This window comes from Tasmannia lanceolata, unplaced genomic scaffold, assembly GCF_043159265.1.
Source record: "Tasmannia lanceolata isolate RefF3 unplaced genomic scaffold, GAP_Taslan_0.1 ptg000015l, whole genome shotgun sequence".
Taxonomy (NCBI): domain Eukaryota; kingdom Viridiplantae; phylum Streptophyta; class Magnoliopsida; order Canellales; family Winteraceae; genus Tasmannia; species Tasmannia lanceolata.
In genome coordinates, this window is record NW_027518692.1 from 36,404,833 (window position 1) to 36,431,932 (window position 27,100).

Genomic DNA, 27,100 nt, shown 5'->3' on the forward strand with positions numbered 1-27,100 from the left:
AAACGAGGATTTTCTTAGGAGCAATGGTTGCTCAATCAAGAATCCTGTTATGGAAATATAAACACTAGATTAAAATTTTGATAATCAAGATAAACGATTCTGATCAAACAGGGATAAGAGAAACAGAAACACATTTTCATTAATAAAAATCAAATTCCTATTACAATAGATGGAAATACTAATCTCTGATCACAACTGGATAAGCAGACTAACAAAACTGGGAAATGCAGAAATCAGAATAACAAAACATGATATAGATCTTCAAGGCTCCTCAATCCGAGCTCTCTTGCTTGCAGGCCCTTCCGATATTTTTCCACGTCGGAATTTGCGAGATAAACCTAACCTCCTTTCTATATTTTTGTTTCCCCAAGCAGCCACAATGGATCGGACGAGATCAGGAGTGAGATCTTCACAAAGAGGAGGGACTACGATTCCGGGAGGACATGGAATTCCCGTAATCTGATGGAGAATTCGCATGGGTGCATAAAAGGAAGATTTCTCGGTACCCATGAGGTAAACAAATGAATGCGGGTAAGTGCTAGTAAAAACGTGGAAACATGAATGACTTACCCAGCGAAACTGACTCTCCTCTACATGTTGTAACCAATTGTGCCATTCATCGATAGACTGAGGTTGATGGGCTATTGGTTTCCATGTATGGAAATTCTTCAGGGTATATGGATTTTGGTTTTGTCGCTGAAGAATTTGAAGTTTTTCACCAAGCCAGACATACAACAACTTGACACATCCATAGAAATTGTCCTTGATCTCTTGGGAAGCAATAAGATCTAGTCCTAAAAAGGTCTCTGCTAACATGGTAGGGATAGGATTCCTCCCCTCATTGATCTGATCTACCACTCCCAATAATATCAAAGATGCAACATGGGAATTTCTGCGAAGAACATGACGTGCGAAGACCATAAAAATTAAAGCATTACGTCGGCAATCCTGAAAACGAGAGTTAGTAGGATCGACGTTTTTCGAAAAAAGTTTAACAAGGTCTTGAATTTTCACGCACGTATCCGTTAAACATGGCAGAGCATCCACAGTCTCATTTTTGAACAGTTTGCAAAACAGACCCTGAGGAGATTCTATCCTTGAAGGTTTGATCCAGAGTCCCTCAGATGGGAGCTCTAGCATGGTACACCAATCTTCAAATATGGGACAAAGTTCAAAACGGCCAAATCGGAAGACATGAAGAACAGGATCCCAAAGTCCAGCAGCTGCTTGGAGAAACTTCCAATTTATATCCCGACTGTTCAAATAGGTGAACGAATTGATGAAATGATCAGCCATATTTCTCTGTGACTGCTCACGCGGAAGAGCTTTAATGGTATCGGCTATCCAGTTGTCCAACAAAAGGTTTGCCATAATCAGACCTGACACAAAGATAGGACGGGATAATGAGGGAATGAAGATAACTTCGAATAAACAAAGAATAAAAATGAACTTAACGATCAAGCATAAGAAGGATATTATGGATGACATCGAATGTTCCACTACTGATCAAAGATGATCAGAAACTCAGAAACGAGACCACGGTCACAAAATGACAAAAGTAGATCATAGACCGGATCTAAATCTGGAAGATGGATGTCAAAACTGAACGATCAAAGAGATCAAAAATAGAATATGACCATAAAGACAGCAGACAAACTGTCGATCATATCTAAAGACGAAAGAAGAAAACAATCTGAATAATATATGACACAACTAAAGAATGGATAAATGAAGCTTTAATCTGAGGGATAAAAACAAATGAATTTTATGATCACCGAGTCAAAGAATAAACCGTAGCTATGAGGGTGACAAGTAGAAGCCACTAGCTAGGTTTAGATCTGAGAGATGCATAGACATGACTGATTGATCAAAGCCAGAAATCTCTACTAGAAAGTAGGTCCTGATCTTATAATCAACAGATATAGGGACATAATCTCAATAAATAGAACAACAGAGAGGCCACGACCATGAGAGGGGCAAGTAAAAGCCACTGGTCGGGTCTAGATCTGAAAAACGGACTGACACAACTGATTAGATTAGACAAGGAAACCTTACTAAAGAGTAGGCCCTCAATCTGATAATCAATATATAGATATATACATATATATCCTAACCTGGGGCACCAGCCATAAACATAATCCCACAAAGTCAAGACACTTGACTCAAGACAGACATGTGAGTGTACTAGGACTGCGTTGTAGCCATATACGGTGAGCTACAATAATCAATGAATAGGACAAGGCTCCTAAATCTAGGCTCCAACATGTATAAGCAACACATGTTCGTCCTTATATGAATGCAATATATATATAAGCACATGCAAATCCTAATTGGGTTCCACTAAGTTAGCAAATATATTCATATACATAATATATGTAAAATGAAAGTAGAGCTCCGGACTCAATATATCGGGTACTATGCTTATGATCCATACTTAAAATGTATAACACAAGTACGCCTAGTGTTATACATAGTATGCTTCATTGCTCATCGGCTGCTGTAAACACAAGTACGCCTAGTGTTTACGACTGCAGCACTGGCGCATAGCTTGGTAATAGATACAACAGCACCATCTGGATAGTGATATCCCATGAGGTACGCATTATATCTATCCCATGGAGCTAATAATAAGAAAATCAATAAAAGAGAAAAGAAAAATAAAATAAAGTGATGTATGCTGTGCAGTGTGTGAATCCCTTGTTTTAAACACCTATCTGGTGCCCCTGGATTCTAAGCGATTAAATTCCTATTTATAATGATTTTAGCTCAAAATTCTTCAAAATTAATAACAAATGGCATTTAACAGAGTTAGGCAATGTTCCAAGAATTCCCCAGCAGAGTCGCCAGCCTGTGGACCCCGATCCGGAGAGAGGTAGCGGTGAGGGACGTGCCCCACGCTACGAAGTCTCACTGGATCATCCACGTGAATGGAGAGCTCTACCAAGGAACTCTCGAAAGAAGAAATGCCTCTCACAGTATGAGTGGCGATATAAAAGGTGAGATACCTCTCGATTCAAGGACTAGCCCAGATTCGAGGCGTACCTTAAACAAATAAGAGTCGCCATCCAAGGAAAAGGGTCCAAGGATCCCATACTATGCTCTGTTGCAACGGATAACCAGAGATATAAAATAGGGTTCGTGCCTGGTTACGAATTCGGAAGGTCTAAAGAGCACCTCATCCGCCCAAGTGCAAGCACCTGGTCTCTTATGCCCTTTACTTATTAATCTTGAAGAGTTTTGAGCGAAAGTCATATGAAATGGGAACGAATATCTCCGAGAAGACGTCTATCTAATCATGCATGTCTCGGAGATGATTAATAAACACACATAAAAGAAATAAAAGTGTCGCCTAAGTAGCTAGGTTATGAATGTCAAACCTAACTGGTGTCTAAGTTCTGGTTTACAAACACATGCATGTTACAACCAAAGGTATAGGATCTGTACATAAAAATAAGAAAACACAACAAAACACATAATACAAATAAACTATATATATATAACAGGAAAAACAAATCCTAACTCTAATGCAGGACTTGACTCGGACCAAGATAGCCGTCCATCTTAGCTGCTCTACGTATCCCAGCCTCGGGAAGAATCGGAGTCAACGTAGTTCGATGCCCTATTCTAAACTACGATGCCTAACCATCTAGAACCGCTATCCTAGACTCGATTCCACTAGACTCGACTGATTTTTAAAGCTTTTTCCACAATTGCTTAAGTTCAAGTGAATTATGATTTTTAGGACTCTCTATATGCCCTAACTAATGCAGGTTGTTTAGCCTTAAGCTAATGCAGGTGGGCCCTACATCCTATGTGTATCTAGGCTGTGCAACCTAAAGAAAACCAGGGGCTGACTATATGCTTCCTAGTCTAGCCATTGGTTCGACTAAGTGTCTAACCGATCGACTCGAGGCCTCCTAACTCTAGGGACACTCACACGACAGGACACACCACATCAATACAAATCAAGACCGACTCCTAACTCTAAAACACCCTAAATATCTAGGACAGAGTCCTAACTCTAGGGGAAGATTTTTTTTTTGAAAAGGGTTTTTAAAGATTTTTTTGTATTTTTTTGAGAACTTGAAATGTTTATTTTTAAAGGTTTGGCTGGACTTGGGATGTGGATCCCAAGCTGCACTACGTACCTCGTAGAAGAGGATCAAGCCAACGTAGTTCGGAACAGATTTCCTAACTACTCATAATGACTCAAGATTTTTGAGATTTTTGGTTTTTTAGATGTTTTTGTTGTTTTTAAGTATTTTTGACTCAAGGGGGGACAAATCCTATCATCATAAGGGGAGGACAGACTCCTGATATCCCGCAAAGGTTGGACAGCATCCTATGCTTTGCGGGGGAAAAGAACAGAATAACAACTCTGCAAGGGTTGGACATCATCCTATACCTTACAAGAACGGATAGAAAAACACAAGATTTGATGAGAGGTTGGATAAAATCCTAACCCCTATGATGATAGGACTGACTCCTGAAAGAAAGACAAACTCTCTAGCTAAGGACAGACTCCTAGGCTAAGGACTGACTCTGAAAATAGGATTCTAAGAAGGAGGTGCTAATGAGACAAAGCCTGTCTCCTAAAAGAAAAAGAGATAAAGAAGGGTGCTAGTGAGACTATCAAGCTAAGATAAAACTCACAAGTAACAAGGAAAAAAGAGACCTTGCGCATATTTAGCAAAGGTAAAACATCCAGCCGGGCCGGACAGCTACCTAGCCCTAGGGTGCAACAAATGTGCAACCCAATACCCATAAGGGTAAGGGGTATGTTGCCAAGCCGAGTAGGATGTTCTCCCAAAACCAAATGACGCACAAAGAGGAGGTTTAGCAAGAAAATGAGACTAGGTAAGTCTCTTAGGTAGGATAGAGAAAAATATTAACAAGGAAAAAGAGACCTTGTGCATATTTGGCAAAGGTAAAACACCCAGCCGGGTCGGACAGCTACCTAGCCCTAGGGTGCAACAAATGTGCAACCCAATACCCATAAGGGTAAGGGGTATGTTGCCAAGCCGGGCAGGGTGTTCTCCCAAAACCAAACGACGTACAAAAAGGAGGGTTTAAGACCTATGAGACTAGAGGTAGTCTTCTAGAGGTTAACTCAGGTTGATTCATTAATGAGACAATGCCTGTCTCCAAAGATTTGGATCTAAAAGACTAGGCAAGTCTTTTGAGAAAAAAGAATGCTATTCGGACTGCGCAAGTCCCCTAGAGATGGGCTTGGGCTAGCGCCTTCATCGCCCTTTCAACGAGAGGGAATTCTAATATCAAAGAATTTTAACAAAATCTATAAGACTGTGTTAGTCTATCAAAAAGAGAAGGAAAGGCTAACAGATAATCGCAAATTTTATTCTAAGAATAAATCAAGTGTTAAGCAAAGAAGAATATACAATCTAATGGCAATCATAAAATGATAAATAACATTAATTAGTCCAGACCAGCCGCTGGATAGCCTAATAAAGTAAAACAATATCAAAACACTTCAAAACCAACCACAAACCCCAATACGGGGACTCCAATGAAATCAGATGATGCCAAAGTAATCATCTGATATCATATACACATGATAATATTTCTAATCCCGCCTTGAGATCAGACAGTACCCATGTCGATAATATCGAATAGAGTAGTCATCTGATCTCCTTCTTCCTATTAAACAATTTATTTAAATAAAAAGGAATGAGTTTAAGTGAATGCCCAAAATTTTCTATAGTAATATTATCATTGTATATCAACATCTGAGACCCCTTTTTCTTTTTATCTTCCCGCTGAAAACCAAGATATTCTCAAATCATGGTATATATATACATATAGGAACTGGATACAAAAAAACCAAAACCATGTTTGAATCTAACCATGCTTAAAATAAATACATATATGAATACAATACAAAATATGACTGAACTGAAACAGACCTGAATTAAATGTACCTAATACGAGTAATGACCTAACAAGAAAAACAACTGTATACTTCTGAGCAAGATGAATTACAATTAGAGAACATAAAACCCAAAACTCTACGAGAGCAACTACTATAAGCTTTGTAAACTGTTATAAATTTTCAATGACAACAATGACAAAATGCATAAAACTATGGGCAGTAGCTACAAGCTTTGTAAACTATGATAAATTTTTAATGACAAAAAAAAAAATTGTGGGCAGCAGTTATAAGCTGTGTAAACTATTATAAATTTTCAATGACAAAGTGCATAAAACATGTGGGCAGCAGCTATAAACTTTGTAAACTATTATAAATTTCAAAGTACAAAAAACTGTGGGCAGCAGCTATATGCACAATAAATTACAGCAGTTATGTGGCAGTTATGTGCTTGTGTACTAATACAATGGGCAGCAGATATATATACAATAAATTACAACAGTTATGTGGCAGTTATGTGCTTGTGTACTAATACAATGGGCAGCAGATATATACACAATAAATTACAGCAGTTATGTGGCAATTATGTGCTTGAAATGTTCTGAACCATGGTCTCAAACAGGGCAGAATGTGCATACAGTGTGATGAACCAGTGTCAATTCAAGAGATAAATGTGCAGAAAAATGAACCAAACAAATGCTAACACAGGGCAGCGATGTGAAGAAACATGCAGAAAATGAGCTGAGCCAGTGCCAACAAAATGCAGAAATGTGTATAAAATGAATTGAATCAGTGCCAATTACCAGGGAGAAATGTGCAGAAAATGAGATGAGCTAATGCTAACATAGTGCAGAACTGTGTATAAAATGAGCTAGTGATAGCAACAGAGCAGAAACATGCATTGAAATGAACCCTAACCATTGTTCAAACAGGGCAGATATTGAACCAAATCCGTGCCAGAAATGGGCAAAAAACGTGCTTAACCCAGTGGGCTGGTTAGGCACTGGTTATGTAATGGTGAGACACTTGATGAGTATTGAGTTTTAATATAACAGACAATTCATGTGACTCAATAGCTGGTGCAGAAAAAGGGAAAATAACCAACTGTAGACACCCCATTTTGTTTTGTTTTAATCAACAAATAAATTAGTGTGTTAAATCCATGTGAGAACCCCCTCTATCATTGATTTATATGTTTTAGGTCATTAATATCTTGATCTGACTTTACGGATCATCAATCGGGACAAAATAAGCTAGGGTCACTTCATAGCCCGGACCCTGATTCCATTCCGAGACCCGATTTCCGTAAATCGTTAGATCAATGGCAGATCATGACCTGGGTCTAACCATCCAAAACCACCTAACCTCTCCTCTCATCCTAACCATTCAAACCTCACCTAACCTCACCTAACCTCTCCTCCCATCATAACCATCCAAACCTCACCTAACCTCACCTAACCTCACCTAACATCACCTAACCTCACCTAACCTTACCTAACCTCACCTAACCTCACCTAACCTCCTATCCCATTCTCTTATAAATACCCTCTCATCTCACCAAAGAGAAGGAGGAAAAAAAAGAAAAGAGGAGAGAACCCCTCTCTTAGAAAATTCAAGCCCTCTCTCTAGACCAAATCCCTCTTCTCCATAAGTTTGCATGGAATATCGTCTACAAAAAGGTATGTCTTTTGGAATTTTATTTTCTTTTCTATATTTGTAGGATTGAGTGTTGTTTTGCGTATATTTTGGTTGATGTCATGTTTAATTTTGTACTAGTTTGGCCTTGGTCATGTTCTCACTTATGCTAAATATAATTAATGTGTTAGGGTCATTAGAACCTATTTGCGATGGGATGTTGAAATCATTGGCTTGTTAGGGAATTTAGATTTCTTTTGGGAAAACAATTCATTAAAAATTTTGAACATTTACAAGAAAGAAAACTTGAATTTTACATGAATTATCAAAACCCATTTAATTTGGCTTACAAAACCTCCATCTTTCAATTGATAACAACAGCCCCCTGTAGACACCCCATTTTGACCGGACCCAAGTTCGCTATGCTTGGGAGAAACCCCATCCGATCATTTCCGCCATGTTTCGCATTTTTCCGTGAGAGGTTGAGAGAGATTATTCATAAGAATCCAAGCGAGGGAGAATTTGGACCCGTTTGGTGGGCCCGCATTGAACATTTGTTTAAAATTCGAATCAACCGAGGGCCCACATTGTGGGGCCCACGTTGTGGGGCCCGCGTTGTGGGGCCCACATTGTGGGGCCTCAGTAGGGCCTCTTGTGAGGCCTCTTATGAAGAACAATAATGATGGATTCTCTACTAAAGAAACATGATGGGCCCTCCACTAAGAACAATAATGATGGATTCTCCACTAAGAAACATGATGGGCCCTCCACTAAGAAGAATGATGATGGATTCTCCACTAAGAAACATGATGGGCCCTCCACTAAGAAGAATGATGATGGATTCTCCACTAAGAAACATGATGGGCCCTCCACTAAGAAGAATGATGATGGATTCTCCACTAAGAAACATGATGGGCCCTCCACTAAGAAGAATGATGATGGATTCTCCACTAAGAGGGACAACATGATGAGCTCTCCACCAACACATCTCTCTCTCTCTCTTTCTCTCCCTATATATATCTTCCTTCCCATCCATAAAAAGGAGGAGAAAAAAAGGAGATTTACCTTCCATTATCTCTTTCTCTTCCATTATCTCTTCCAATCACTCCCTCAAATCCCTTTCCCTATATTCTTCTTCCATTATCTCTCCCAATCACCTCCCAATCCTTCCCTCTAAGAGAAAGCGAAAGACGGCGGATCGGATCGGCGGCGGCAAGATCTTCACCACAGGTAGGTGCATTTTTCTCAAAATATTTCTGTATTTTTCCGAATTTTTCTGATTTTTTCCGCAAATTGTGTTTTAAAAATAGAAAACTCTTCAAAAAAACATCTTTTGACGAAGAAAAATTAAATTATATACCAAACAGATTCCAAATTTAATGCAATTTCGTGGGAAATTAATATGGTACTGATTCATTTTACCATGAATTTTTAAGGATTTTTGGAGTTTATTTGGTATATTATTTAATGCTTTCTTTGAAAATTATCAGATTTTGTGAGACTTGTTACTGACATCAAATCACCCTTAAAATTCTTAAAATTTTTACAGTAGTCTTATCTTCCATATTTCTTGTTACTGTAAAATTTTCGAGTGATTTTGATCTGTTTTCATATGGGATGTAGTGTTAATTCTTAATCTGGTCTGAAAATTGTAAAATCCGAAATCGGTAGTAAATAGTCTTTATAATTTATGAAATTCTCACCGCATGCTCATTTTATTGATATCTTATTTCTGTAGAAATTTCATAGAATTTATATGTCTATTTCTTGTAGTTTCTGTGTTAATTTGGCAATCTGGTCATTTAATTGTTAAATCAAGATTAAATATGAATTTAATGTAAAAATCTGCAAAACTCATCTATTAAGCTACATACATTCCCATCTTGCTGCTGTAGAAATTTCAACTCATTTCGAATTCGTTTGCAATAATTTCACTTGTAAAATCATTCATATGCTTAAAATTGATACAATCCATTGAAAATTCGAAATTAATTACTACCAAGTGATTTTCAACATTCGAAATTCGAAATTAAAATTGATAAAATCCATTGATAAAATCACATTTACTCAAACTTAATCTAACAAAACCTGAAGGCATCATAGATTGCGCGAACTTATTGCACACACTTACATCACTTGCATCTAAACCCCTACATCTCACATGCACACACGTCCTATTTTAGGAACCCGGAGTGTTATCTAGCATGGTTGACTGGGATTTCATCACCTGGTGCCTCTGTGCTAGAGAAGCATTCCACCCTTAGCCTAGTACCTTTATGGTACGTAAACGGATCTCTTGTTCACGTACTGATACGCCGGACACTGGTACAGTATATCGAACATGGATTCGCGCTAAGGGAACTCTTGGCCTTACCCCTAGATTAACCCACACATGCATGTAGTATACGAACACATGTGCATCACGTGTGTGAGCCTAGTTTAGGATATCCTACCCATTTGTGTCTAGATTAGGCCGTAGTCCATCTTCCAATGGCTACGATCGGTCCTAGGTACACAAACAAAGTCATGAGTCGAGATCCTTTCTCCACTCCGCTAGATTATGGTTAGGGTTGATGCCTTCAGGTAACACTGATAAAATGTGCGAAGATTAAAAAACTTTTCCTTTGGGGTTAGGATGTAAATCCCATTCATTTCCAAAGATCTCATAGGATTAGTCATTCATGATCCATCCGTTGAAAGCAATCTTATGCTATCTCATCTCATCTTGATCACAGATTTTCAATCTTATATTATCTGATTTGACTCGTGTTTTCATCTCTTTTAGAGAGTCTTTGACTCATTTATCCTTTAGTTGGTGTTAGTGGAGTCTTTGACTCGTGTTTCTTTTCCTTTAGAGAGTCTTTGACTCATATATCCTTTAGTTGGTGTTAGTAGAGTCTTTGACTCGTGTTTTCATCTCTTTTAGAGAGTCTTTGACTCATTTATCCTTTAGTTGGTGTTAGTAGAGTCTTTGACTCATTTAGCCTTTAGTTGGTGTTAGTAGAGTCTTTGACTGTGTTTCTTTTCCTTTAGAGAGTCTTTGACTCATATATCCTTTAGTTGGTGTTAGTGGAGTCTTTGACTCGTATTTTCATCTCTTTTAGAGAGTCTTTGACTCATTTATCCTTTAGTTGGTGTTAGTGGAGTCTTTGACTCGTATTTCTTTTCCTTTAGAGAGTCTTTGACTCATATATCCTTTAGTTGGTGTTAGTGGAGTCTTTGACTCGTATTTTCATCTCTTTTAGAGAGTCTTTGACTCATTTATCCTTTAGTTGGTGTTAGTGGAGTCTTTGACTCGTATTTCTTTTCCTTTAGAGAGTCTTTGACTCATATATCCTTTAGTTGGTGTTAGTGGAGTCTTTGACTCGTGTTTTTCATCTCTTTTAGAGAGTCTTTACTCATTAATCCTTTAGTTAATGTTAGTGGAGTCTTTGACTCGTGTTTCTTTTCCTTTAGAGAGTCTTTGACTCATTTATCTTTTAGTTGGTGTCATTGGAGTCTTTGACTCGTGTTTCCGTTTTTAGAGAGTCTTTGACTCATCTGTTTCATTTGCAGTATTATTAGAGAGTCTTTGACTTCGTTATCTCATTTCAGTGTTATCAGTTGCTCTTATTAGAGAATCTTTGACTCGTTTATCCTTTAGTCGCTTTTATTAGAGAGTCTTTGACTCATTTATTCTCCAGTTACTGTCATTAGAGAGTCTTTGACTCATTTGCTCTTATAATAGTATTATTAGAGCATAGTTGATTTGCCGTAAGTGTTTGATAGGTAGAGAGTTCGTTCCGAACTACGTTGGCTTGATCCTCTTCCACGAGGTACGTAGTGCAGCTTGGGATCCACATCCCAAGTCCAGCCAAACTTTTAAAAATAAACATTTTAAACCTTTGAAAATTACAAAAATATTCAAACCATTTTCGAAAAGATCTTCCTTTAGAGTTAGGAGTGTGTCCTAGCTGTTTAGGTTGTGTTCTAGAGTTAGGAGTTTGTCTTGATTTGTATTGATATGGTATGTCCTGTCGTGTGAGTGTCCCTAGAGTTAGGAGGCCTCGAGTCGATCGGTTAGACATTTAGTCGAACCGATGGCTAGACTAGGCATATAGTCAGCCCGTGGTTTTCATTAGGTTGCACAGCCTAGTTACACATAGGATTGTAGGAACCACCTGCATTAGCCTAAGGCTAATCAACTTGCATTAGTTAGGGCATATAGGGTGTCCTAAAATCCACAATTCACTGGAATTTTAATAATCATACAAGAAGCTTTAATAACTGGTTCGGTCTTTTAGATCGAGTCTAGGATAGAGGGCTAGATGTCTTAGGCATCATAATTTAGAATAGGGCATCGAACTACGTGGGCTCCGATTCTTCCCGAGGCCGGGATACGTAGCGCAGCTAGAATGGATGGTCATTCTGGTCCGAGTCCAGTCCTGCATTAGAGTTAGGACTTGTCTTGTCCCGTCATACATAGCATAGATTTGTGTCTCATGTTTTGATATGTTTTCTTACTTTCTTGTACTGATACTATACATTTGGTTGTAGCTTGCATGTGCGTGTCCACCAGAAACTTAGACACCCATTAGGCATGTCACTCATAACCTAGCTTTGCTTAGGTGACACATTTTTCATTTCATTTTACGTGTTTATTTCTCCATTCTCAGGAAATGCATGCTTAGGTAGACGATTCCTGAGGATTGTTCCCATTTCACATGATTTTTACTCAAACTTCTTTGGAATTAATGAAAATGGCATAAGAGACCAAGTGCTTGCACTCGGGCGAATTGGGGGTGCTCTCAGACCTTCCCCATTCGTAACCAGGCACGAACCCATATATATTTCTGGTTATCCATTGCACAGAGGATTTGATTTTAGGGTTCCATGGCCTATCCATGGATGGCGACTCTGAGTTCTTTTTAGGTACATCTCGGTTTCGAGCCCCGGCTCCTGATCAGGATGTATCTCATTCGTTTTGTATCGCCACTCGTGCTATGCTGTGAGGGTGGCATCCGTTTCGAGAGTTCCTTGGCAGAGCTCTCCTTCACATTGTGGAGATCTTAGAGGATTGCTGTGGGGACCTCGCGTCCCTCGCCGCACTCGTCCTCTCAGGATCGGGGTCCACAGGCTGGCGACTCTGCTGGGGAGTTCTTGAAACATTGCCTAACTCTTTAAAAATGCCATTTTTATTAACTTTGGAGAAATTTGAGCTAAAATCATTTTAAATGGGAACTCTATCGTTAGAATCCAGGGGCACCAGGTAGGTGCGTAATTAAAACAAAGGATTCACACACTGCACATCATGCATTGTCATATTTTTTATTTTTTTTATTATTTTTCATTGTTTTTCATTATTGGCTCCATGGGATAGATTCAATGCGTGCCTGACTGGGATGTTATTACATCCTGATGGTACTGTTGAATCTATTTCCAAGCTATGCGCCAGCGCTGCAGCATATTAAGTATGTTTCATACGCATAGTACCCATTAGATTGAGTCCGGAGCCCTACTTTGTTTTATATATATTATATATATACTTACTGACCTAGTGAAGCCCAACTAGGGAGTACCCGTGTGTATATTGCATTCATATAGGGTCGAACATCTGTTGCTTACACATGTGGAGCCTAGAGGAGCTTTGCCCCATTTGTAGACTAGGGTAGCTCATTTTTACATTGCTACAACACTGTCCTAGTACACTCACCAGTCTGTCTTGAGTCGAGACTTCCTTGACTCCGTTAGATTAGAATTAGGGCTGGTGCCCCTGGTTAGGATTTGTGTGTATGTGTATTTACTTATATATACTGATTATGTATATTATGGTTCTCCTCTTAGTCAGAGATTCCTTATTCCTTTCAGTCGGTTATATCCATTCCGAATTTAGATCTAGATCTAGTCAGTGGATTTTGACCGCCATTACCTTGGCCGGGTTTAGCCCTTGATCTGTTGATTATAGGGTTTGACCCATTGTTGTATATTCTCACCTTTGGTTAGTCCATCTGTTGATCACCCTTCTCTAGTAACCGTTATTCATACCTTTCGATTGAGCTAGGGTGATCCCTTGTATAGTCGTTATGCTGCCGGATTTTATCCAGAACATTTTGAGCATGACGGCTACTCTTTAGAGTCAGTTTACTTAGTCTGGACCTTGACCTCCTCGTATAGCCGTTATGCTGGATTTTATCCAAAAGCATGTTAAGCATGATTGCTATCCTTTGGAGTCAGTCTGCCTTATCTTGATTCTCATATATACATCACTCAGTGGGATTAGATCCTTGTCTTTGTCTACCTGTTTTATCTTGAGACCTGGCCGATGGCTCTTTTGCTGTCCTTATGACCATGGTCTATCATTTCTGATCATATTGATCGTACAGTTGTTGATATCCATCATTCAGATTTTAGATCTGGTCTTTGACCCTACTTTTGTCATTCTTATGGCCATGGTCTATTATCTGAGCCATTGATTTTTTGATCCATGTTTACCTATCATATATCTTTTACCCTTGGATCATATCGAAATCATTAATGGAAAAGTTTGATCTTACCTGTATTCTTTGAGTGCATGATCATTGCTGAGATCGAAATTTATTTTGATTATGGATGTTTATCGTTCCTGACTCTTTCATTCCCAAAAAGAAGAGCAGTTATACTCAAATGAGACTTCAAGGTGTGGATTGAGAATTCATTGAAACCCTGTTGATGTAGGTCATAATATCACTGTCTATTTCGCTTTGACCTTCATAGACAGTATTTCTTTGATTTTTAGAATAAAATACCCTTTGGTGTATTTCAAGATTACTCTTTTCTCTGTTTGTTCAGAATCTTTATCCCATGACTATTGATCTAGTGTGTGTGCTTCCAAGTCAAGAGTCTGTGTTTAGCGAAAGACCATTCTTTCTAAAGACTGACCATTTCCAATCATACTTGATCCAGGCAGTCTATTGTTTTACCCACATTGTCAACATAAGCCTTTTGTTGCCCCATTTAACCTAGACCTTGTGGAGTTGCCTTTTCTGTGATTTCTACTCCGGGATTGAACTTTATAGTTATCATTATCATGAGGAAAGGTGTATCACCTATAAGCTTTCAGTGTTAGTTCACTACCTTGTGGAGTTGCCTTTTCTGTGATTTCTACTCCGGGATTGAACTTTATAGTTATCATTATCATGAGGAAAGGTGTATCACCTATAAGCTTTCAGTGTTAGTTCACTACCTTTGAAGAAGTGTCCTGTATCTTTAGATTTGTCTTTCATTGAGTGTACATCAACTTTCTTCTCTCTAAGTTGAAAAAGTTCAGTTACGTAGATGTTAAAAAAAAAAAAAAAAAAAAATGAAGTCATGTCTGTCAATCTTTCTTATACAGAGTCAGTATTCTGTTTTCTATCAGAACTGTTGAAGAGCCCATTGAGGTGTGTCAAAAATCATCAATGTACTTACAGTCTTCAATTCAATAAAATTGTTGATTTCGTATCTTTGATACTCTATGATTCACTCTTAGATCTAATGTTTAAACAACTAAAGACCCCCTTCTCGGATGAGAATGCAGACGAAATTCACCTCGAGATCTGAAAGATGGTCGAACGAGAGGAAGAGCGTCGAGCATAGCCACTTAAAGAAGAAATCAAATCCATTGATAGTGGTATCGAAATCCGAAACTCGGGATGGATGGATTGGAAAAACTTTATCTCCTAAGGAGCGCAAAGAATTGATAAACCTGTTTAGAGGGGTTTGAGGTAGTTTTGCTTGATCCTATAAGGATAAACCAGGGGAATGCCCTGTCGTTGATCAAAGCAAGACTTCATCTGCTTTAGACATCCAGTTGAGGAATAAAATTTTAAAGAGATAAGCGTCAGGCATCCTGTGGAGCTGATGAGATATTGAGAGAAGATTTTCAGACAGAGTTGTGGAATCTTGAGCATAAATTCAAGATCTTTGAGACGGGAGTGGAGCACAGTGGTTGAAGTTTTGCCAGAAAACCACCAGACTCCTCAAAAAAAAAAAAAAAAAAAAAATTTTCAAAGGCTTTGAACCTTAAACAAAAGGGCTTGTACATCAAATACATCAGGAGGCCATCCTTGATCGTTTGAGCTTTTATAGCCAAAATCCTAATGTTTTAAAATCCATTTGTAAACCCTTTGGGCCAAAAGCAAAATTAAAACAACTTCTTTTCAAACACATTATAAACCCGGGGCATTTATGCACCCGAACTACGTCAGACCTGATCCCCACCTCTTCAGGGGTACGTAGGCAACTTGATTAATTCAAGTTCGGTCAAACCTTGGGATAAAATCCCCTTTGAAAATTTTGAAGCTAAATGCTAAACCATTCTTTGAAAAATCCCAAAGCGAACTACGCGGATCTGATCCTCCATCTTTGGGGTACGTAGGTAGTCTGGCTAGACCAGATTCGGTTCAAATCTTTAGAACCTTAGGTATTCAACCCTTTCGAACCCAAGCCCACCTAGAAAGTCCTTCTGGTGAAACAAGCAAAGGTTCGAGGCGAATGAAAAGAAAAACAGAAAGAAAAGAATGAGAGTCTGAAGACCCACTAGGTTGAAAACCCGAAAGGGCGGCCTAGAGATATACATTTGCTAAGTTAACAGCCAAAAGAGTTAGCTTATGCAAAAAGTCAGGGTAGTGGTCTGCTGGATTGAAAACTTGAAGAGGTAATCCAGTCAAGGGCAAAGACTTCCCATGAACAGTTGAGTTGAATAGAAGCAGAAGGAGTTCCTCAGTTACGTAGAATTCCCAAGTTTGAGTACAAGCAAAAGTTGAGATAAGTGGTCTTTCAGACTGAAAGCTTGGAAAGCAAAAGTTATGACTTCTTTTGAAGAGAGAAATCAGGGAGACGGAGAAGCCACCTCTGCACAGGGCAGAATCCTGGAATCCGAGTAGTGTCAGCGAGACTTATTTTGACACCTTTTTAAACTATGGGCATTAAGACCGAGCAATCCGAAAGGGGTAATAACCATGACGGAGATCCCGATGGAGGAAATTAGGCCATCTTGACATAGTTTTTTAGACTACTCTGAGAGTGGCTGACCTTACCATTAAAAAATGATACATTTGATTTAAGAGTGAATCAAAATTTAGTCAAATCATTTGAATATTGTAAGTCTTCTTTGAAAGAGTCTTCAGGAGTCTGTTCCTTGTTTATCATTGTTTTCTTTTAGAATCAAAAGTGTTTGGCACTGGAGAGAATGGGTGTATACCTTCCGAAATGTAAAGAAAAATCTAGAGTAGATCCTGGTTTAAGAATCAAGGAAGGGGCAAGAAACATTTGGTCCAAACCTACCAGAGACATCAAGCCTCAAGTAATGTTCAGCAATGAAAGGAAGAATCTTAGATCTAGCCTTTGTGAAGTTGGTTTTACCACTATACCAAAGAAAGAACCCATGCAAACTCAAATTTTTTCTACTTACCTTGGTTCTGCCTTCTTAAGACTTTGTCATGGAAGCACATCATACTAGGGGCATCTTTTATGACTTGCGTCATAAAAGATATTACACAATGATAACTGGGATATCTATTCTTAGCAAATAGAAACCAGAGAAGCTTGAATATACTCTTTGAGTTGAATTCCTTGATCCAATTGTTTCTTTTAGAGTCAGTTTCAGAAACTTTAATTCCCAGCGGAGTATAAAATCTACTCCTGCATCCTTCAAACCTCATCAGAATGCTTCTCACCTGTTAAAGAGAGTCAGCACCTGAAAATCTCATCAATCTATTTGAGTTTTGCTTTCAGCAAAGATCATGCGCTCCTAGTTATTCTTGGTAAGAGATGACTGGCCCATTAGTGAAATTGATCAAAGATGGTAAATTCTTCATTCCTTTTGAAAGATTTTAACAGAGTTTGAAATTACCGAACTTGCGTTACGCGGTTTGGTCTTTTTGAAAGATTTTAACAGAGTTTGAAATTACCGAACCTGTGTTACACAGTTTGGTCGTTTTGAAAGTTTTTAACAGAGATAGAAATTACCGAACCTGTGTTACACGGTTTGGTCCTTTTGAAAGATTTTAATAGAGATGGAAATTATCGAACCTGTGTTACACGGTTTGGTCTTTTTGAAATGTTTTAATAAGGAAAATATTTCCGATCCTGTGTTACACGGATTGGTCTTTTCTTCCTTCTCCCGGGTATTTAGTACCCCGATGATTAGTAGTGTAATGTCAAGTAGTGACTTACCTAATCATCGTTCCGCAATGTGCAGCTTCTTAACGAGTTAGGAGTCATGTGTATCTGCGAAGAGGTTTGTAGGGGACTGTTTAGCAGGACCTACGAATTTGGGTTTATGTGGAACTGTTTAGCAGAACCGCGTGATCCAGAGTGATTCGCTACCTTGAAAGAGAGGAGTCAGAGTTACTCGGATAGTTAAACAGATTTATTTTCAGTAATGATCTGTATAACTATCGCTAGGCTTGAGACTTAGTCTCGCCTCTGGTACTTAGTACCCAGATGATTAGTAGTGTAATGTCAAGTGGTGACTTACCTAATCATCGTCCCGCAATGTGCAGCTTCCTAACGTGTTAGGAGTCATGTGTATCTGCGAAGAGGTTTGTAGGGGACTGTTTAGCAGGACCTACGAATTTGGATTTACGTGGAACTGTTTAGCAGAACCGCATGATCCGGAGTGATTCGCTACCTTGAAAGAGAGGAGTCAGAGTTACTCGGATAGTTACACAGATTTATTTTCAGCAATGATCTGTATAACTATCGCTGGGCTTGAGACTTAGTCTCGCCTCGGGTATTAGAAGTTTGAGTTTAGCTTGAATATTCGATTACCCTAATAATTGGTCGAGTCTTTGACTGATCGGCATGATTTAAAAAAAAAAAAAAAAAAACTCTTTGAGTGTTTGGTTTTGAACTTGTTTTGGACGAGTTTCAATACATTGGTCTTTGGCCTATTTTTGCAGGTTTCTAAAAAGGAAAAACTCTTTAAGTGTTTGAGTTTGTGCTTGTCTTAGACAAATTGCAACGTGGTTTCTAAGAAAAAAAAAATGAAAGCTCTTTGAGTAATTGAAGTGATTGGTTTGTTTGTTTGGTTTGTGCTCTTTGAGCAATTGTTATGTGTACTTTGGCTTAGCCTGATATATAAAAAAAAAGAAAAAGAAAAAATGTTTGTGTTTTTGTAATCGTTCGTTCGTTTTTTATTAATTAGTCGAGTCATGAGTATTAGGGAGAGACTATCTCTTTGAGATGTCTTAGTTGCCGAGTTAAGAGTCGGTGAGAGACTATCTCCCTATTGTTAGTAGAGTTTTATCTTTGTGAATATCGTTTTAAAACTGAAAACCCAAAAATTTGCTTTGTTTTGGTTTCGGGTCAGTCAAAATGTGTCGTCTGTTCAGCTTTGCCATTCGCGTGTTACACACGCTCTGCCAAAGAGGGGCATCTGTAGACACCCCATTTTGACCGGACCCAAGTTCGCTATGCTTGGGAGAAACCCCATCCGATCATTTCCGCCATGTTTCGCATTTTTCCGTGAGAGGTTGAGAGAGATTATTCATTAGAATCCAAGCGAGGGAGAATTTGGACCCGTTTGGTGGGCCCGCATTGAACATTTGTTTAAAATTCGAATCAACCGAGGGCCCACATTGTGGGGCCCACGTTGTGGGGCCCGCGTTGTGGGGCCCACATTGTGGGGCCTCAGTAGGGCCTCTTGTGAGGCCTCTTATGAAGAACAATAATGATGGATTCTCCACTAAAGAAACATGATGGGCCCTCCACTAAGAACAATAATGATGGATTCTCCACTAAGAAACATGATGGGCCCTCCACTAAGAAGAATGATGATGGATTCTCCACTAAAGAAACATGATGGGCCCTCCACTAAGAACAATAATGATGGATTCTCCACTAAGAAACATGATGGGCCCTCCACTAAGAAGAATGATGATGGATTCTCCACTAAGAAACATGATGGGCCCTCCACTAAGAAGAATGATGATGGATTCTCCACTAAGAAACATGATGGGCCCTCCACTAAGAAGAATGATGATGGATTCTCCACTAAGAGGGACAACATGATGAGCTCTCCACCAACACATCTCTCTCTCTCTCTTTCTCTCCCTATATATATCTTCCTTCCCATCCATAAAAAAGGAGGAGAAAAAAAGGAGATTTACCTTCCATTATCTCTTTCTCTTCCATTATCTCTTCCAATCACTCCCTCAAATCCCTTTCCCTATATTCTTCTTCCATTATCTCTCCCAATCACCTCCCAATCCTTCCCTCTAAGAGAAAGCGAAAGACGGCGGATCGGATCGGCGGCGGCAAGATCTTCACCACAGGTAGGTGCATTTTTCTCAAAATATTTCTGTATTTTTCCGAATTTTTCTGATTTTTTCCGCAAATTGTGTTTTAAAAATAGAAAACTCTTCAAAAAAACATCTTTTGACGAAGAAAAATTAAATTATATACCAAACAGATTCCAAATTTAATGCAATTTCGTGGGAAATTAATATGGTACTGATTCATTTTACCATGAATTTTTAAGGATTTTTGGAGTTTATTTGGTATATTATTTAATGCTTTCTTTGAAAATTATCAGATTTTGTGAGACTTGTTACTGACATCAAATCACCCTTAAAATTCTTAAAATTTTTACAGTAGTCTTATCTTCCATATTTCTTGTTACTGTAAAATTTTCGAGTGATTTTGATCTGTTTTCATATGGGATGTAGTGTTAATTCTTAATCTGGTCTGAAAATTGTAAAATCCGAAATCGGTAGTAAATAGTCTTTATAATTTATGAAATTCTCACCGCATGCTCATTTTATTGATATCTTATTTCTGTAGAAATTTCATAGAATTTATATGTCTATTTCTTGTAGTTTCTGTGTTAATTTGGCAATCTGGTCATTTAATTGTTAAATCAAGATTAAATATGAATTTAATGTAAAAATCTGCAAAACTCATCTATTAAGCTACATACATTCCCATCTTGCTGCTGTAGAAATTTCAACTCATTTCGAATTCGTTTGCAATAATTTTACTTGTAAAATCATTCATATGCTTAAAATTGATACAATCCATTGAAAATTCGAAATTAATTACTACCAAGTGATTTTCAACATTCGAAATTCGAAATTAAAATTGATAAAATCCATTGATAAAATCACATTTACTCAAACTTAATCTAACAAAACCTGAAGGCATCATAGATTGCGCGAACTTATTGCACACACTTACATCACTTTCATCTAAACCCCTGCATCTCACATGCACACACGTCCCATTTTAGGAACCCGGAGTGTTATCTAGCATGGTTGACTGGGATTTCATCACCTGGTGCCTCTGTGCTAGAGAAGCATTCCACCCTTAGCCTAGTACCTTTATGGTACGTAAACGGATCTCTTGTTCACGTACTGATACGCCGGACACTGGTACAGTATATCGAACATGGATTCGCGCTAAGGGAACTCTTGGCCTTACCCCTAGATTAACCCACACATGCATGTAGTATACGAACACATGTGCATCACGTGTGTGAGCCTAGTTTAGGATATCCTACCCATTTGTGTCTAGATTAGGCCGTAGTCCATCTTCCAATGGCTACGATCGGTCCTAGGTACACAAACAAAGTCATGAGTCGAGATCCTTTCTCCACTCCGCTAGATTAGGGTTAGGGTTGATGCCTTCAGGTAACACTGATAAAATGTGCGAAGATTAAAAAACTTTTCCTTTGGGGTTAGGATGTAAATCCCATTCATTTCCAAAGATCTCATAGGATTAGTCATTCATGATCCATCCGTTGAAAGCAATCTTATGCTATCTCATCTCATCTTGATCACATATTTTCAATCTTCTATTATCTGATTCGATCGTGTTTCCATCTCTTTTAGAGAGTCTTTTGACTCATCTGTCTTTAGTTGTTGTCAGCAGAGTCTTTGACTCGTATTCCTTTTCTTTTAGGGAGTCTTTGACTCATATATCCTTTAGTTGGTGTTAGTGGAGTCTTTGACTCGTGTTTTCATCTCTTTTAGAGAGTCTTTGACTCATTTATCCTTTAGTTGGTGTTAGTGGAGTCTTTGACTCGTGTTTCTTTTCCTTTGGAGAGTCTTTGACTCATATATCCTTTAGTTGGTGTTAGTAGAGTCTTTGACTCGTGTATTCATCTCTTTTAGAGAGTCTTTGACTCATTTATCCTTTAGTTGGTGTTAGTAGAGTCTTTGACTCATGTTTCTTTTCCTTTAGAGAGTCTTTGACTCATTTAGCCTTTAGTTGGTGTTAGTAGAGTCTTTGACTCGTGTTTCTTTTCCTTTAGAGAGTCTTTGACTCATATATCCTTTAGTTGGTGTTAGTGGAGTCTTTGACTCGTATTTTCATCTCTTTTAGAGAGTCTTTGACTCATTTATCCTTTAGTTGGTGTTAGTGGAGTCTTTGACTCGTATTTCTTTTCCTTTAGAGAGTCTTTGACTCATATATCCTTTAGTTGGTGTTAGTGGAGTCTTTGACTCGTATTTTCATCTCTTTTAGAGAGTCTTTGACTCATTTATTCTTTAGTTGGTGTTAGTGGAGTCTTTGACTCGTATTTCTTTTCCCTTAGAGAGTCTTTGACTCATATATCCTTTAGTTGGTGTTAGTGGAGTCTTTGACTCGTGTTTTTCATCTCTTTTAGAGAGTCTTTACTCATTAATCCTTTAGTTAATGTTAGTGGAGTCTTTGACTCGTGTTTCTTTTCCTTTAGAGAGTCTTTGACTCATTTATCTTTTAGTTGGTGTCATTGGAGTCTTTGACTCGTGTTTCCGTTTTTAGAGAGTCTTTGACTCATCTGTTTCATTTGCAGTATTATTAGAGAGTCTTTGACTTCGTTATCTCATTTCAGTGTTATCAGTTGCTCTTATTAGAGAGTCTTTGACTCGTTTATCCTTTAGTCGCTTTTATTAGAGAGTCTTTGACTCATTTATTCTCCAGTTACTGTCATTAGAGAGTCTTTGACTCATTTGCTCTTATAATAGTATTATTAGAGCATAGTTGATTTGCCGTAAGTGTTTGATAGGTAGAGAGTTCGTTTCGAACTACGTTGGCTTGATCCTCTTCCACGAGGTACGTAGTGCAGCTTGGGATCCACATCCCAAGTCCAGCCAAACCTTTAAAAATAAAAATTTTAAATCTTTCAAAGTTACAAAAATATTCAAACCATTTTCAAAAAGATCTTCCTCTAGAGTTAGGAGTATGTCCTAGCTGTTTAGATTGTGTTCTAGAGTTAGGAGTTTGTCTTGATTTGTATTGATATGGTATGTCCTGTCGTGTGAGTGTCCCTAGAGTTGGGAGGCCTCGAGTCGATCGGTTAGACATTTAGTCGAACCGATGGCTAGACTAGGCATATAGTCATCCCGTGGTTTTCATTAGGTTGCACGGCCTAGTTACACATAGGATTGTAGGAACCACCTGCATTAGCTTAAGGCTAATCAATCTGCATTTAGTTAGGGCATATAGGATGTCCTAAAATCCACCATTCATTGGAATTTAAATAATAGTTCAAGAAGCTTTAATAACTAGTCCGGTCTTTTAGATCGAGTCTAGGATAGAGGTCTAGGTGTCTTAGGCATCATAATTTTGAATAGGGCATCGAACTACGTGGGCTCCGATTCTTCCCGAGGCCGGGATACGTAGTGCAGCTAGGATGGATGGCCATTCTGGTCCGAGTCCAGTCTTGCATTAGAGTTAGGCATGTCACCCATAACCTAGCTTTGCTTAGGTGACACATTTTCATTTTATGTGTTTATTTCTTCATTCTCAGGAAATGCATGCTTAGGTAGACGATTCCTGAGGATTGTTCCCATTTCATATGATTTTTACCCAAACTTCTTTGGAGTTAATGAAAATGGCATAAGAGACCAAGTGCTTGCACTCGGGCGAATTGGGGGTGCTCTCAGACCTTCCCCATTCGTAACCAGGCACGAACCCATATATATTTCTGGTTATCCATTGCACAGAGGATTTGATTTTAGGGTTCCATGGCCTATCCATGGATGGCGACTCTGAGTTCTTTTTAGGTACATCTCGGTTTCGAGCCCTGGCTCCTGATCAGGATGTATCTCATTCGTTTTGTATCGCCACTCGTGCTATGCTGTGAGGGTGGCATCCGTTTCGAGAGTTCCTTGGCAGAGCTCTCCTTCACATTGTGGAGATCTTAGAGGATTGCTGTGGGGACCTCGCGTCCCTCGCCGCACTCGTCCTCTCCGGATCGGGGTCCACACCCCCACTCCAATTTGATAACAACAGCCCCCACTCAATCTCAAGAACCCAATATCCATACCCCACCTTGCCAAGTAGATAAAAACAACCCCTTTTTCAAACATCCCATTTGAATCTAATCTCAGGCCCATTCAAGCCATTTTTCATATTCACCGTCTTTTAATCACTAAAAAAATAAGAACTATCAAAAGAAAACATGGGGGTGCCAATATCATTCCCGTCATAGTGCTAGCTGTTAGACTTTAAACAGATTTTTCGACCTCTAAACAACAGAATCGTGGGAAATGGTTAACTACAAAGTCGTAGATATTTTCGTGCCGTTTCCAACGAGTATTCGTGCTAGATCAGACAGCGAGCGGTTAAAAAGTTAAGTCCAAAATGGTTGCGGCACACCTTTAGGCATTTCCAGTTTAATGTTGCTGTCCTTTTGTTTGCAACACAAATTCGAACCTCTAAGTCACTTAGTTCGCACATTAACATAGAGTTGAATGAGCCATTTAAAATAAATTTAAAAGAGTTAGCTTTTGGAATCGAAGACCGATTATCGGGCAGGAATGGTGCATGTGGCGGATAACTCCCCATACCTTCCATTCTCGTAACCAGGTAGCGAGTCTAGATTTTTGGTTAATTACGGGTCCTAGATCCCACATCTAGGTGGCGACTCTGTCAGTCTCTTTCGTGTGGAATTCGGATTGCCTTAGTGATCCCAAGTTCACAGGAAAGATTAATTCAAATCAACATTAAAATGCACACGCCTGTGGTACCCTGATCCCGCGAGAGGGGTGTGGGGCGCGAGCCGCCGCTCTCTCTCTCTTGGTCTCTCGTATCCACGCGATTGGCGTGTGCATTTTAATTGTTGATTGTAATTCGTCTTTTATGTGAACTTGGGATTACTAAGGCAATCCGAATTCCACACGAAAGAGACTGACAGAGTCGCCACCTAGATGTGGGATCTAGGACCCATAATTAACCAGAAATCTAGACTCGCTACCTGGTTACGAGAATGGAAGGTATGGGGAGTTATCCACCACATGCACCATTCCTGCCCGATAATCGGTCTTCGATTCCAAAAGCTAACTCTTTTAAATTTATTTTAAATGGCTCATTCAACTCTATGTTAAAGTGCGAACTAAGTGACATGCATCCTAACATCTAATTTCAATGTGAATCCTAAATGTGTATCTTGATTTATTAATTTGTCTGGATTCAATCGAAGTGAAAGTTCTCATAAAATTCTAATTTCATGGAAAGTCCTAAGTGATTTGATTAAGCATTTACAAGAAAATTAATATACAAAACACCACAATTTGTTGTGGTGCCGACTCGCGGGTGGTATGCCGTCAGACATCCAAGCTGCCTACGTACCCAAGCCTCACTGGGATCAGAGTCGACGTAGTTCGGTGCACCTAAGCTAAGCTACTTATGCCTAACTCAACTAGGACACCGACCTAGACGGGATTGACTGTTTCAACAGTTTTAGGAGAAGTTATTTAATTCAAGTTGAGGATTTTATTATCTTAAGATTTCATCTAAGATGCTATATGATTCTCATCTAAATGCAAATGGTCCCTTAGACTAATGCAGGTTTGCCTACATCCTAGTTTACTAGGCTTGTCCTAGGGAAAGATTGGGTGACTAGTGTAACTAGACCTATGGCACGGTTGCTATACATAGCAAACGTCCGTGATGAGGCTGGACTCCTAACTCTAGGACTCCCTAAAACCTAAGACTCCCTAAAACTTAGGACACGACACGACACCGGTGTTCCTAAATTTGGCTCTAAGGGTTCCTAAAGGAATTTTGAATCCACCGGCTCTTGGAAATCTCGAATTCTTTTGGGCTTGTGGAAAATTTTAGAGTTTTCTTGAAGCTTTTATTATCTGAAGGTATTTAGTGTGTTTGGTAGCTTTTAAAGTTGTTTATTTAGAAGGTTTTAGTTTCACTTGAAATTTTTAGTGGTCTTTTGGTTAATGGCTTTTAACGGATTTTTATCAGTGGATTTTAAATGGGTGAATTTTAGTTTTGTTAATTTTAGGTTGGATGTACTTTAGATTAATGTCTTTCGATTTTGGTTTGGAAAATGACGTTAACACAACCAAGTTTTGACAATTGCACAAATTCGACAAACCATTGACCATTAAAAGATCTAACAAATGCAGCCCACTAAAACTGTCGTAACTCTTTAACCGCTTGGCCAAATTCAACGTACGAACATGCGTTGGAAAGATCTTTTATAGGGCTACAACTTTTTAGTTCTCCATTGTTTGTAAATCTGTGATTTAGAGGTTCGAATTTGTGTTGCAAACAAAAGGACAGCAACATTAAACTGGAAATGCCTAAAGGTGTGCCGCAACCATTTTGGACTTAACTTTTTAACCACTCGCCGTCTGATCTAGCACGAATACTCGTTGGAAACGGCACGAAAATATCTACGACTTTGTAGTTAACCATTTCCCACGATTCTGTTGTTTAGAGGTCGAAAAATCTGTTTAAAGTCTAACAGCTAGCACTATGACGGGAATGATATTGGCACCCCCATGTTTTCTTTTGATAGTTCTTATTTTTTTTAGTGATTAAAAGACGGTGAATATGAAAAATGGCTTGAATGGGCCTGAGATTAGATTCAAATGGGATGTTTGAAAAAGGGGTTGTTTTTATCTACTTGGCAAGGTGGGGTATGGATATTGGGTTCTTGAGATTGAGTGGGGGCTGTTGTTATCAAATTGGAGTGGGGGCTGTTGTTATCAATTGAAAGATGGAGATTTTGTAAGCCAAATTAAATGGGTTTTGATAATTCACGTAAAATTCAAGTTTTCTTTCTTGTAAATGTTCAAAATTTTTAATGAATTGTTTTCCCAAAAGAAATCTAAATTCCCTAACAAGCCAATGATTTCAAAATCCCATCACAAATAGGTTCTAATGACCCTATCACATTAATTATATTTAGCATAAGTGAGAACATGACCAAGGCCAAACTAGTACGAAATTAAACATGACATCAACCAAAATATACGCAAAACAACACTCAATCCTACAAATATAGAAAAGAAAATAAAATTCCAAAAGGCATACCTTTTTGTAGACGATATTCCATGCAAACTTATGGAGAAGAGGGATTTGGTCTAGAGAGAGGGCTTGAATTTTCTAAGAGAGGGGTTCTCTCCTCTTTTCTTCTCTTCTTTTCTTTTGATGGTGGGATGAGAGGGTATTTATAGGAGAATGGGATAGGAGGTTAGGTGAGGTTAGGTGAGGTTAGGTAAGGTTAGGTGAGGTTAGGTAAGGTTAGGTGAGGTTAGGTGAGGTTAGGTGAGGTTTGGTGAGGTTTGGATGGTTATGATGAGAGGAGAGGTTAGGTGAGGTTAGGTGAGGTTTGGATGGTTAGGATGAGAG

The 27,100-nt window shown here is 38.7% G+C and overlaps 1 protein-coding gene across 1 annotated transcript; it reads right to left on the bottom strand.

Annotated features, from left to right (window-relative positions):
- Positions 1-176: 176 nt before the first annotated feature.
- On the bottom strand, positions 177-27,100 carry LOC143846964 (uncharacterized). Its single transcript, XM_077355584.1, has 2 exons — positions 26,783-27,100; positions 177-1,379 (listed from the first exon to the last, which is right to left on the bottom strand). The coding sequence occupies exons 1-2, from the start codon at positions 26,802-26,804 to the stop codon at positions 262-264; spliced, it is 1,140 nt and encodes a 379-aa protein (XP_077211699.1). The 5' UTR covers positions 26,805-27,100; the 3' UTR covers positions 177-261.

Bases quoted from the DNA above. Each gene is read 5' to 3' on its own strand.
- LOC143846964 (XM_077355584.1), bottom strand. From the start codon at position 26,804: ATGGAATATCGTCTACAAAAAG. The intron at 1,380-26,782 runs GTATGCCTTTTG...TCTTTGTGTCAG, and splicing joins GGAATATCGTCTACAAAAAG to GTCTGATTATGGCAAACCTT.